The sequence below is a fragment of the Sinohyriopsis cumingii genome, chromosome 11 (genome assembly GCF_028554795.1).
Source record: "Sinohyriopsis cumingii isolate HCF-2022 chromosome 11, ASM2855479v2, whole genome shotgun sequence".
NCBI classification, from domain to species: domain Eukaryota; kingdom Metazoa; phylum Mollusca; class Bivalvia; order Unionida; family Unionidae; genus Sinohyriopsis; species Sinohyriopsis cumingii.
The window spans coordinates 21,358,439-21,371,816 of NC_142971.1; the positions used below are offsets into that span (position 1 = coordinate 21,358,439).

Sequence of the window (13,378 nt, forward strand, 5' to 3'; positions counted from 1 at the left end):
CATATCGCTATGATATCTGCAGTGTGGCAGTTTATAGTGATGTCTAGTACTGAGGCATCTTGCCGCAGACATGTGGCATCATGTCCTACCCCATTGTATTATACTGACACCAGACCAACCAGTCCTAACACTAACCTCTTAATGCTGAGTGCCAAGTGAGGCAGCTGCTAGTACCATTGTTTATAAGTCTTTGGTATGATTCGGCCAGCATTCGAGACCATGACCTCCCACAACTCTAACCACTTAGGCCACTGGTATATTACAGCATCTCTCCAATTATATTTGTAATGCTTGATTGTAATCTGTCACAGTCAAATATATAATTTTATTTTGGAATATATACACCTTGCCTCATAATCTTTATCCTGCAGGACACCATTGGAAATAGGCTTGTCAACTTTTACGGATTATCCTTGGTGGATCTCTTTTTAAAAAAATAAATATACGCATCTATTTCTGTATTAACTGGTTATTATGCTTGTGCAACATAAAATAGCAATAATATTTCATTGTTATTTGTATTCATGTATTACTACTTGTTATTTTCTGATCTTAACCAAAAATTTTATTGCTATTAATATTAGGCAAACTAAAACGTTTTAAACAAAAGTTGGGGGTGAGTTTAATATGAGATAAACAGTAAATATTTGCCAAACTTTTGTACAAATAGGGGTGGACTTGCCATCAACTATTTATCATCAGATAAATTTGGCATGAGCCTCAATGTGAGAAAACATCTCTTCGGACAATGAAACATCATTGATAGAAAACCATTCACTTGAAGAAATGTGTAATATCATAACCAGAGATGTTGCCAGCGTGCGCACATGTGCAAATCGCACAAAATATGTACAAATTTAATTTTTACACTGGGAAAGCAGTGATGAGAACACTGGGATACTGTTGTTAGGTTGGTGCAGTATTTAGCATTTGTATACTCCTCTGAGACAACAGATTTGTTTAGCCTCCATTGTTTCCTCTGATCCTTTCCACCCCATTTTAGATATCTGGAAAAGCTAGACTCTTGATGCAGACATGTCAACGATACTTTTGTTGTTGCCATGGGACTACCACATTGACTGTAGCCGAGTGTTCTAAAGCGCTCACCATTAGGTACCATTGCCATCTCTCCTCTGTCTGCATGGGTTCAAGTCTCAGATTCAGCCAATGTGGGTATGTGAGAAAGCTTGCCAGTAGCTTCTCGTGCGTCGGTGGTTCTTCCCAGGGTTTTCCCCGGTTCTTCCTCCACCATTTATACTGGCCGCCATGTATAGCCTATCTTGTGGTGAAAAATGGCATTAATAATAACAATAATAATGAAGACTTTGTATAGCACCTAATCTTTAGAAGCTCTAAGCGCTTTACAACATTAGACAACAACTATAAGATAAAAAAAAACATTATTATTACAAAAACAAACACCATGAAATTATAAAAACATTAAAAAGTAAAAAACATGCTGAGAATATTTCAGGTAAGAAACATTATTAGGTCTTTAAGTTTGTTCTTGCAGTTGAAATAAGTGAGTTTTGAGAGCCCTCTTGAATGTGATCACTGTGTCTTTGTGTCTAAGTTCAGTGGGCAATTCATTCCACGTTGCTGGGCCCTGGTATGCAAAGGAAAGCTGTCCATATGACTTTGTTTTCGTAGTGGGAATAATGAGTATATGATTGTCAGAAGAGGAACATAAGTGTCTTGCTGGTGTGTACACATGGGTGAGGTCGGATAGGTATGTTGGACAAAAGTCTGACAGTGAAACATAGCACACAGAACAAATTTTGTGTTTGATTCTGGATCGAATGGATAGCCAGTGTTGGGTACAGAGCAGTGGGGAGGTGTGCTCTGATCGTGGTACTCTAAGTATGACCCGAGCAGCTATGTTTTGAAATTTTTGAAGTTTCTGGAGTAGATATTTAGATGAACCAGCCAGAACTGAGTTACAATAGTCCAGTCTTGAAAGTACTAATGAACACACGTGTTTTAGTGGCATCAACTGAAAGATATTTGCAAACTGAGCTGATGCGTCTCAGCTCAAGATATGCAGCCTTGCATATGTTCATGACATGTTGGTGCAATGTGAGAGTACTGTCCAGACTAACACCTAGGTTTTGTACTGATTGTGTGAATTTAATGTTTGTGTTGCTGATATTTATTGTTTGAGGTAAAGGATGTGAATGAGAAAGTCTTTGTGTTGTGATCAGAATGGCCTCAGTTTTATCATCATTCATCTGCAGCTTGTTACATGTCATCCATGATTTCACATCAGAAATGCACCTCTCTACACCTTGGATGGTAGCATCAACTTAAGTTGGGTGGCTAGATTTGTATATTTGGGTGTCATCAGTGTACAATTGGTGAGACACTGGATGATGATCTATGACACTTGAGAGCGACTGAGTGTACAGAATGAAGAGAACAGGTCCAAGAACAGATCAACTGGGCTGGAGTGTATTCCATTTGCAGATACAATTTGTGTCCTGTTGATCAAGTAGGACTTGAACCACAGTAAGGCTGTATCATGAATGCCAAATACATGCTGGAGACGGTGAAGTAATATATCATGATCTATTGTGTCAAATGCTGCAGACAAATCAAGGAGGGTGAGGACTGTAATCTTTCCACTATCCAATGCAGAGAGAATGTCATTAGCTACTTTTAGAAGAGTAGTTTCAGTATTGTGGCAAGGGCAATATGGAGATTGTACATTGCTAAAAAGACTGTTTGAATTTAGATGAGATACAAGCTGGGATAAAACAACCTTTTCTAAGATTTTTGATATGAATGGGAGATTAGAAACTGGGCAGTAGTTCTTTAAATCGTTATGGTCTAATGTTGGTTTCTTCAGCAGAGGCTTTACAATGGCAGTTTTGAAAAATGATGGGAATTCCCCGGATGAGAGAGAGGTATTAATAACATCAGTTAATGAAGGCAATACTGGATCTAAGCACTCAAGCAGCAGTGATGTTGGAATTGGATCAAGTTCACATGACTTTGGTGCACTCTTCATCAGGATTGTACGTACGAAATCCATAGAGACAGGTTCAAATGCTGCTAATGGTTGCCGCTCAAATTCTGTATCCCAACTGTATGGTGACGACGAGTCAATTGAAATTGTGGTGTCAAGCATTAAACCCTACAACAACCACCCCCACCACATTGACATGTGCTCTTTGCTTGCCAATAATCTTAAGTCAAGGAGAAAATTCGCTAATGTTAATCTAAACAAAATAATCAGTCCATCTGACTGTCTGAAAAAATGACATACAAAAATGTTGAAATCTCATTTTAATATTGCAGAATACACATCTTCTTTACTGATGACACAATCAAAATGCTTTGGTTAAAATGTTATCTTTTTCATGTCAAAGATAATTAAAGATCACAGAAAAAATAAGTAATATAATCCCAAATACACGGAAAACATAATATATATTTAGATAACAACAAAATGCATGCATTTTCAATTTTAACTGGTTGTCCTTTAGTGTTCAAATATCCTACATGCAAAAAGACATACACCAATCCTCTCCCAAAGAAACAGAAGTGGGAGAACGACATCTTATTTCTTTAGTATGAAACATAAAATTGTTGAACAGAAGATACCTATTAAATATGATTACTCACTTAGAGAATTGCTTTACGGTACTAATAGCTGCAAATTAAAAAAGTTGGTGATTTCTTGTGTTTTCTGGTTTCCTCCTCTTTGAAAGATCACTTTATGCCAAAATGTGCTGTTGAGAACATTTATGCATAACTGGAAGAACCTGTTCTGTAGCTGATTTAAACTACAATTTAAACACATCCTTTAATACTACCCAGGCCAGACAGTAAAACAAGGTGATGCAATGGTTGAAATTTGAGCAGATACAGGGCAGATCATGCCATAAACTCACTTTGCTATAAAGCCTGATAATGGAACAAATATATTGGACCTTTTGAAATTTGACAACTTGTATATATAGTAATATATTTATATGTAGGATTCCTTTAGAAACAATGATAGAATACATTAAGTCAAATATTTTAATTACTTTCAGGTATAATTTTCATACAAATGAATACATATAATCTATATATGAAATCAGACAGTAAAATAGCAATAATCCAATTCTGATAACCTGGCTATAATGTTGTTTTTTATGACAAAGAAAACAACAACTAAGAATGTGTTCCTGGAAAGTGTGTGTCTCACCACAGCATTTGAAATAACCTAAACACAAAACTTGACCATGGTGTGTTGTACAGATGGTTATAGGTAACATGGTATGCTCCTACTACTGTTGTGGAAATGTTCAACTATATTTGAGAAGTGATAAAAGCTTTTACACAAATTCGACAACCGATCTCCACATTAACCACTGTTACATCTTTGCAAGATAAGTTTCAACAGAAATCTGTCATTATAATGATCAATATGAGGTCAACAGGAGTACTGTAGTTTAATACAGAAATCTGTCATTATAATGATCAATACGAGGTCAACAGGAGTACTGTAGTTTAATACAGAAATCTGTCATTATAATGATCAATACGAGGTCAACAGGAGTACTGTAGTTTAATACAGAAATCTGTCATTATAATGATCAATATGAGGTCAACAGGAGTACTGTAGTTTAATACAGAAATCTGTCATTATAATGATCAATATGAGGTCAACAGGAGTACTGTAGTTTAATACAGAAATCTGTCATTATAATAATCAATACGAGGTCCACAGGAGTACTGTAGTTTAATACAGAAAGGTGTTCATCACATGAGTTTGTTCCTCCTATATGACTTTTTTGATCTTTGTTACTTCAGGAATTCTTTGTAGACATCACAATTATGATACAAGATTGCTTTACAATCTAAACATATTACGATACTGAACTACCTCATTCACAAATATACATGTTATGTATTACCAAACTATATTTAAAATCTCGCTTTTATCAACACCTGATCAGAAATATAAACTCCATGGTAGCAAAAAGCATGTTCAGATAAGATAATACATTTTTACATTATCTCCTGTAACTCGGCAATGTTCTTGCTGATGGAAGAAATAAAGCACATACAGAGATAAAAAGCAAATACCAATCGACTTTTAGTAACAGCAGCCAAACTTAAAAGCCATTTATACTAGGATTCTCTGTCAAACTTACTCAAATTCTGTTGAGTGGTGTTTAAGGAGCCCTCATTGGAGGATTTTAAATTTTTAGTAATTTTAACTACATATTATGGTAGACTGGATTAATTTTGTGAACCTTTAATACCAAAATACTCCGTTAAATCTGGTCAAATTCTGCTGAGCTGTTACTTATTTATATATTTTTATTATTAGTAATGGTGGCTAAATTTGACGGCAGATCAGCACCATTTGTATAAAATTAGATTTCTTCATGCCAATATACTGTCCAATGTTGTGTGGTCTTTGAGAATTTTAAAAAAAGTAAAAATAGCCATATTTTGAAGGTAAATTATTTGGCATCATTTTAACAAATCAGAAAAGCTAATATACTTGTAGCTTTCCATCAAATTCTGTTAACTGGCTTTAGTTGGCTATATTCGATGGTGAATGACCAAGTAGATTCATTTCCTGGTTCAATTAAGCTTTTTTTCACACAAAAAGTTACTAAAGGTTTTTCTATTTTTAGTAACATCAGCCACATTTTATGATGGATTGGCATCATTAGTACAAACCTGAAAGCCATCCAAGTCAATATGCTTTATGTCAAGTTTGATCAATATGTGCCGAGACTGTTCTGATATGAAGACCTTTAAAGGTTTTCATTTTTTAGTTGTTGTTGTTGTGGGGGTTTAACGCCATTTTTCAGCACACAATAGGTTATACATGGCAGCCAGTATTAATGGTGGAGGAAGAACCCTGGAAAACCCCAGAAAGAACCACTGACCCACAAGAAGCTACAGGCAAGCTTTCTCACATACCCACACTGGCTGAATTCGAGACTCGAACCGATGCAGACAGAGGTGAGATGGCAGCAATCTGTAACGAAGAGCACTTTAGACCACTTGGCCCCCTCATTTTTTAGTAATGGCAGCCATATTTAATGGTAAATTATCAAAAAGTAAACAAATTTGAAAGATGTCAATGCTTTCTGTTAACTCTGATCCAATTCTAATGGCATTTCTTTTAGAAAAAGCTGTTTAGAGGTTTTTCTATGTTTAGTAGTGGCAGCCATACTTGATAATGGGTCTACATAGACTGAGAATCTAAAATGCCTGTATTCTCCCTGTGAAATCATGTGTATAATTAGTCATGCAATTGTTTCTGAGAAGTTGTTGTAAACAAATAATTGTGAGCAGATACAGGGCAGATCATGCCATAAACTTACTTTGCTATAAAGCCTAATGAGGTAACAAATATATATGACCTTTTGAAATTTGACAACTTGTATATAATAATAATATATTTATATGTAGGATTCCTTTAAAAACAATGATAGAATACATTAAGTCAAATATTTTAATTACTTTCAGGTATAATTTTCATACAAATGAATACACACAATCTATATATGGAATCTGAATCTCTGGAGTACATGTATCATATCAAGCAGAAAGACTATCCATAAACATTTTCTCTGGTATCCTAAATAGCAAATCACCATATTTAGGTCATTACTATAAAAATTATCCACCTAATTTCTTTTCTTGATGAAGTGTATCACAAATAGCCTTCAAAGAGAATTGTTAAAAATTTAATATAGAGGAAATTTTGAAACACTGCAAAACTATCTCTTCACAAAAATATACATGTTACATGGCTTTCAAAGATAATTTATTCTACACAAGTAGAAAAGCTTCATGAATATGAAAATACATAATCATACATTTCACAATGATGGTAACTGCTATCAATACATCTAGGTTTTAATGCTTGTAAGATTTACAATCTGGCTAAAACATTCAAAAATACATGGTATGCACCCGTAAATTACATATATCTAAAAGGAGGACTTCAACTCAGATCAACATCTTCACTAGCTTTAGTTTTAATTACAGCACACTATCTATAATGAATACAACATGGTGATCCTAATGATACTGATCCCTGAAATCACTATCTCTACAACTACATATAATAAGGATGTTGCACTGCTAAAGCAGATATCAAATACAGGAAACATTCCCTCCAAACTCAACAAGTCCATATAAAGATAAGATACAGTAGTTTCATTCAGATCTAAAGCAATTCAAAGCAATGTCATTAGATACAGCTTCATCAGATGCCAATGAAAGATAAATGCTGATAATCAGCCAGACTTTGTTAAAAACTAACCAAAAACTGTCAACAAATATATGAAAGGTTTAACCAAAAATGGTCCTATAAAAGGGGGCAAAAAATGAAGACAATCAAACTTGGGTACATGACTTTCATAAATGCATTACTGAATTCAGAACCTTTTTCATCAAAGGTTACCAGAGCTGACTGCTTCCAGAGATCATGATAAACTTGACATAGCAATATTCATTCTTGACATGATCAGACTTCTATTTTGTAAACAAAATCACATATATTTTTCACTGTTTCCATGGTTACACCAAAAAGAAGTTGCTGCAACAGTATTGTGTACAGAAATCAAACATATATCCTTAAATGAATGCTGGTTTCAAAGTAAACCGAGCTGTACTTTAGCTTTACTTACAACTGTCTCAGGTTTCATAAGACATCATCAAATAATTATCAAACAATTTCTGATATATAAAGACGAATAATAACTCTAGCTTTAATTCAATCTGCATTAAACTTCACTATAATTTGGGCGAAACAAAAACTGCCTTGGCTAAAATATAGCAACTAATATACGCTGACAATACAGTAACAATTTATACAAATGGGTTTTACATGAAAAACTCTGCCACATTTTCTTTTACATCAAGACTAAGTAGAACTGATAATGCATCTATTGTTATTTCCATATCAATTCTTTCTTTGCAAATTCTGAACCATTAATGCTAAATTTAATGTTTATTCATAACTTTGTAAGGGCTGTTCCAGTAAAACATACAGAGGATCCAATTATATAATCTAGAATTATTTTTGTTTTCATTTGACTGCAGAATAAGCACAATACCCCAGCTGATATTTCTTTTCACTGTCTTCCCTTCTTACCAGACATGTTTAGGGCTTCTCCAAAAAACATATCTGCAGCCCAGGGAAAGCACTTTCAACATGGAGTAGTCATCCATATGTGCTACTTAGATTTTTATATCATTCTTATACATGAACTCTTTGAGTAATCACAGTACACTGGCATATATTTTTTTTTAAACTGCCTTCCCTGGATACCATGTATGTTTAAATGGAAGAGCACTTAAAAGGAACATCTCTAAATTACTTGAACTTGAGTATATTCAGAAATTATGTAACAAATGCAAAATAATAAGTGTCTTTTTATCTCTCAACCTATCTGGGCAAAGGGTGGCATAAGGCAATCACCTTTACAGAACACTCACACACCTCACCTGTCTGTGTAGGTTTGAGTCTTGGCTCAACCAACATGGGTATGTGAGAAAGCCTGCAGGTAGCTTCCTGTGTTGGTGGTTCTTCACGTATAAACCTATTATGTGCTGAAAAATGGTAAAAACCACAAAACCATAAATACAGAAAGCTGATCATCATCTGGGAACTATTTTTGTTGTAAAATTCTAACACAAAGGATAAACTTGGTTATAAAGACATTTATTTTTAAGGGAAAAGAAATTGCATCACCTGAAGGTTTTAAATGAAATCAGTTATTTTTACACGTAATATGTCGAAATTACAGTAGTCAATGTCATTAAAATTTCTGTGATGAAGTTTACAAATTAGCTGTTGATATCTGTCCTCAATGAGTGATGTTAAAGGAGTTATTTTACCACCAGACTTACATCACAAGTTTAATCAGCATCCTGTATAGTACTAGAACATTTCATCATCAATCAATGCCGAGTTATAGTTTAATAAAACTATAAAGAATTCTAGCACAAAATGTTACAAAATAATACCACAGTAAAGCTGCCAGAGCACTTGTATATTTTAACTATTCACAAAATAAATCTTAGAAACTAAATTTATTTTTTGTAAAAGCTGATATGGCACTAACACAAAAACATTAACTTCTGGTAGTTTTTATTAACATTGTTAAAATGTATTTACACAATATTTTAGGGCTAATCAAGAATTGAAAGTTGGAGTAGAACTAGGGGTGGTATGTCAAAAGACACTTCTTAAAAGACTTCATCTTCAATTAAATTTGAATTGTGCTGGCAAACAATGAACACTTAAATTTTCAATTATCCCCTCCCTGCCAACATCTACTACAAGTGCCTTTCATCCCCTCTACCATTAAGTCTGAAACAATCTCTAGATATTCCAAGCTTCATGTAAAATATAGATCTAAAATGAAACATATCCCCACAACATTTAAGTTCTAAAATTATTGGCATGGATCAGTATTAAGGGGCCACTTCCTTTTTTTGTTTTACATCATGAACCAGTTTATTACACATTTAGTTTAATGATCAATAACTTCATAAATAAATTTAATCACCTTTCCACCCCATCCCCAAAAATAAACATTCTAGTTTCACCTTTAAAGTGAAGAATAGACTGATTGGTTGAAATATCTCATTACTGACATGGTCCAAGAACTTGACGATATAAGCACATGTTCCAAGTTTGATAATCTGATCACTCCAAAGTGATAATTAATTCAGTTAATCAGACTCAGGATCCCATCATTGCATGGATCTCACTCATCATTGTACCCAACCAAAATCTTGATGATATAAGCCAATACTTAAAGTCTGATAGACATTTTCTTTGTTTGAATGGAGCTCTGGACACATTATTGGCCATATTATCTGATAAAATGGGACAAAGTGCCATACCCAGGCAGCTGAAGAACCCATGACTCTTGGATTACAAGTATGATTTTCTGTCAACTGAGCTATTGTGGCTTCCTCAAAATGGAATAAGTATGATGGTTTCCAGAGTGGCAATAAACTCAGCCAATTAGATGCAAGACCAACTCACTGATGCATATGAATCTTGCTCATTATTGAACTTGTACAAGATCTTGATGATACATGTATATAATTCCAAGTCTGATCAGAGCTGAATCAGAAATCTGGCCTCAAGAGAGGTAACAAAGTCAGCAAATCAGATGAAAGGTCACCTCGTACATGTGGATCTTGTTTATTATCAAACCCATCCACAATCTTGATAATATAAGCACATATATCAAGTCTTAACAAAACCAGACCAGAAATACCACTTCCTGAGGTGTAACATGCTCAGTAAAACAAGATGCAAGCTCATCTAATTAGTATGTATGGATCACACTCATTGCCAAACCTATCTAAGAAATTAACAATATAAGCTTACAGTTTAGAAAATTAGTTTAGAAATACAGCCTCCAGAGCGGTTACAAGCTCAGCAAATCTGAAGCATAATCACTCCATTTGTATGCGTGAATTTCACACCTTATCCAACTAGTCTGAGACCTCCATGATGTAAGCATTTATTCAAAGTTCAATACAAAATCGGATAAGAAACATTGCCTCCATCATGGTAACAAGGTTATTCAATCAGATTCAAGTTCACCTTAATCTCTGGTAAGCTACAAATAAGTACACAAAAAGTAATTTGCTTACTGCAAATGGTTTTTACTCAACTGTGTTTCTGCAAAAATAGTCTAAAGTCCAAAAAAGATCAAATCTGTACAAAAAAATTTAATAAATAAAAACCCTAGAATAATGGCCTGAAAATCTAATTAGACCATCTACATAATAATGCAAAAATATGCATACCAAATTTCATTTGTCCAGTTCATGATCTTTGCTTCCTCATACTTACAAGGTGTTTGCAAAGAAAAAGAACAAACAGTAAAAATGTGTAAAACAACTTACAAAGTCACCAGAACATAATCAGGTCTTGGAATGTACCCAAGGTATCTAAAAATCAAATCTGATCTGGCTGGACTCTAGCTTACATGAAAGTGTGATAGATGCATCAATAAACAGAATGACAGCACAAAAACAATGTCCCCCTACTTTCGGTGTGTAATGGGGTACCATAATAAGAAAGTTGAAAACTGACTCCTCCCATGCATGTGGACAAAATATTGAGATATAATTCTGTGAAAACAAAATCTGTTGAACACTAATCATGCCTGAAAATCTACACATTTCTACTTTATATATTGGGTATAAGATTTTAGAAAAACAATTATGAATACCTTGGAGGAATGTTCTCCTCTACAAATTATTGCCATGTTAGAAAATAAGGTCACTGCTGCAAAGTATACACCGGGACAAAATATAAAGACACAAGTATTCGTCATTTCGAAGAAACTGTTTACACAGCACAATATGCACCAATCAATTTAAATATATTATGTTATACATATCTAGTAAATTATCCTGATTAATTTGTATTAGAAGTCACTGACAATATGTAAATATTTTTAACCTTCATATGTATAATCAAAACAATTTTGCTGCAACAAATGAAACTATCAACTTCAAATTATATAACAAAATTAACTCTCTGCAAAGCCTTCTTAAAGGTCTTTATGCAGAACACGTGATCTGGGAGTTTTTTTTGTTGTGTGTTTCAAATATAGCGTTATGGAAAGATGGAAAGCATGAAAAATAAGAACTCTTTGAAATTCACACATGCATACACCAACATTATGATGTTTGGTCACATGTGCATAAAATGTTCAAATATTAAATGGTCTTAGGTTCTATATTTTTTTAGTTCATAAAGAAAAGTTTTTCTTAGTTTTTAACAAAGGAGCCATGCATAAATAATTATGAAAAGAAAGCTATCACTTCACATGCAAGAAATTATTTGAATAACATCAAACCTAAAACTGTCAAACCTAAAACATCAAAGGACCAAATAAATATATGTTTGTTGGGTTAGCATGAATTGGAACATGCTGTGTTCAGATCTATAATTGTCACAATATAACTGCACTCAAAGAGAAAAGAGGATTATCAATTGGCAAGAGGAGTATGACATAATACTGATCAGAACAGTTCAGACATCAGAAGAGAATTTAACTGGGGACAGTTTACCACCATGCTAGTCATACAGTTCATTTTATTTACTAATTAAATGGTAGTGATGTTATAACAAATCTAGAATTTCAAATATCTTCTGTACTTTTTTCATTTATAGTTATATTAATGTTACACAATTTCACTAAGCATCAAAACCATCAGAGATATATGGCACTCATAATCAAAACTTCTGTTAAGGCCTGTTGCTAACAGCTGTGTTAATTCTTAGTAGAACATGTAATGTAAATACTAGTCTTAGAAATTTAACAGCAATGAAATCTATTTTCAATTTCTTTTTCGATCAGCTTCAGGAACAGATCTTAACTCATCCTCCTCATCATCATCCTCATCTTCAAAGTGGGCACCATTATCCTCAGTGTCAGATGGAGCTGGTGTAGAACTCCTGGACAAGGATGGAGAGGGGGGCTGGGATGCCGGCTTAGGATACATGAACTTTTTCTCCTGTTGAAAAGAAAAGCAGTGTAAAGAAAACATTCAATGAAATCCGACTTACTGTAGTGTCACTAATTTTTATAGACTACCACTGCTGTCATGAACCATGAATTTAAAGAACCCAGCAACAAATTGTTTACTGTTTCATTCCTAAAAAATCAACAAACCTATTCAATAAATCAACAGCATTTTTGGAATCTGGTGATAAAATATTAGCTTTTACATATCTCTGGTCTATTCGAACCCCTTGGTGAAAAAAGAATTACAGTCTGAAGTATTTTGTATTGTTTCAATGCATGCACACAGTGTCCAGTAGCTGTAATTTCCACTCACTGCCTGAAATCAATATGTTGTGAGTTAAGTAGAGTTTGAGAGAAACAAGAAAAAGCAGAAGCTATTTAATCACTAGTATTACTGAAAATGAAAGAAACAATAGTTAATGATACTAATGTGTTTTGGACTTTTTAATGTGGCGTTAACAATTTGAGTCATATCACTATGATGTCTGCAGTGTGGCAGGTTATATTGATATCTAGCACTGAGGCATCATGCCACAGACATGTGGCATCATGTCAGGTTATTCTGAGACCAGGCTGAACAATCCTAATGCTAACAACTTAATGCTGAGTGCCAAGCGAGACAGCTGCTAGTACCATTTTTATAAGTCTTTGGTATGACCTGGCTAGGGTTTGAACCTGTGACCTCCTGCAACTGAGGTGGATACTCTAACCACTTAAGCCACTAGAGTGGTTAAATGATAACTAGTATATGAAACTTAAAATTTAATATTTATTCAAACTGATTCTTCATTCAAATGAAACTGTTGCCAAAACATTTAAATCCTCATGAAAGAACATATCTTTTATTA

General features: G+C 34.1%; 1 protein-coding gene across 1 annotated transcript in view; it reads right to left on the minus strand.

The window, feature by feature from the left end:
* Positions 1 to 3,272: 3,272 nt before the first annotated feature.
* Positions 3,273 to 13,378, minus strand: part of LOC149787729 (glycogen [starch] synthase-like) — an 87,008-nt gene continuing 76,902 nt past the window's right edge. Inside the window, exon 15 of the mRNA XM_089973935.1 lies at positions 3,273 to 12,519. Within this exon, the coding sequence (XP_089830061.1) occupies positions 12,343 to 12,519 (177 nt within the window). The 3' untranslated portion in view covers positions 3,273 to 12,342. The remainder of the gene's footprint in view (positions 12,520 to 13,378) is intronic.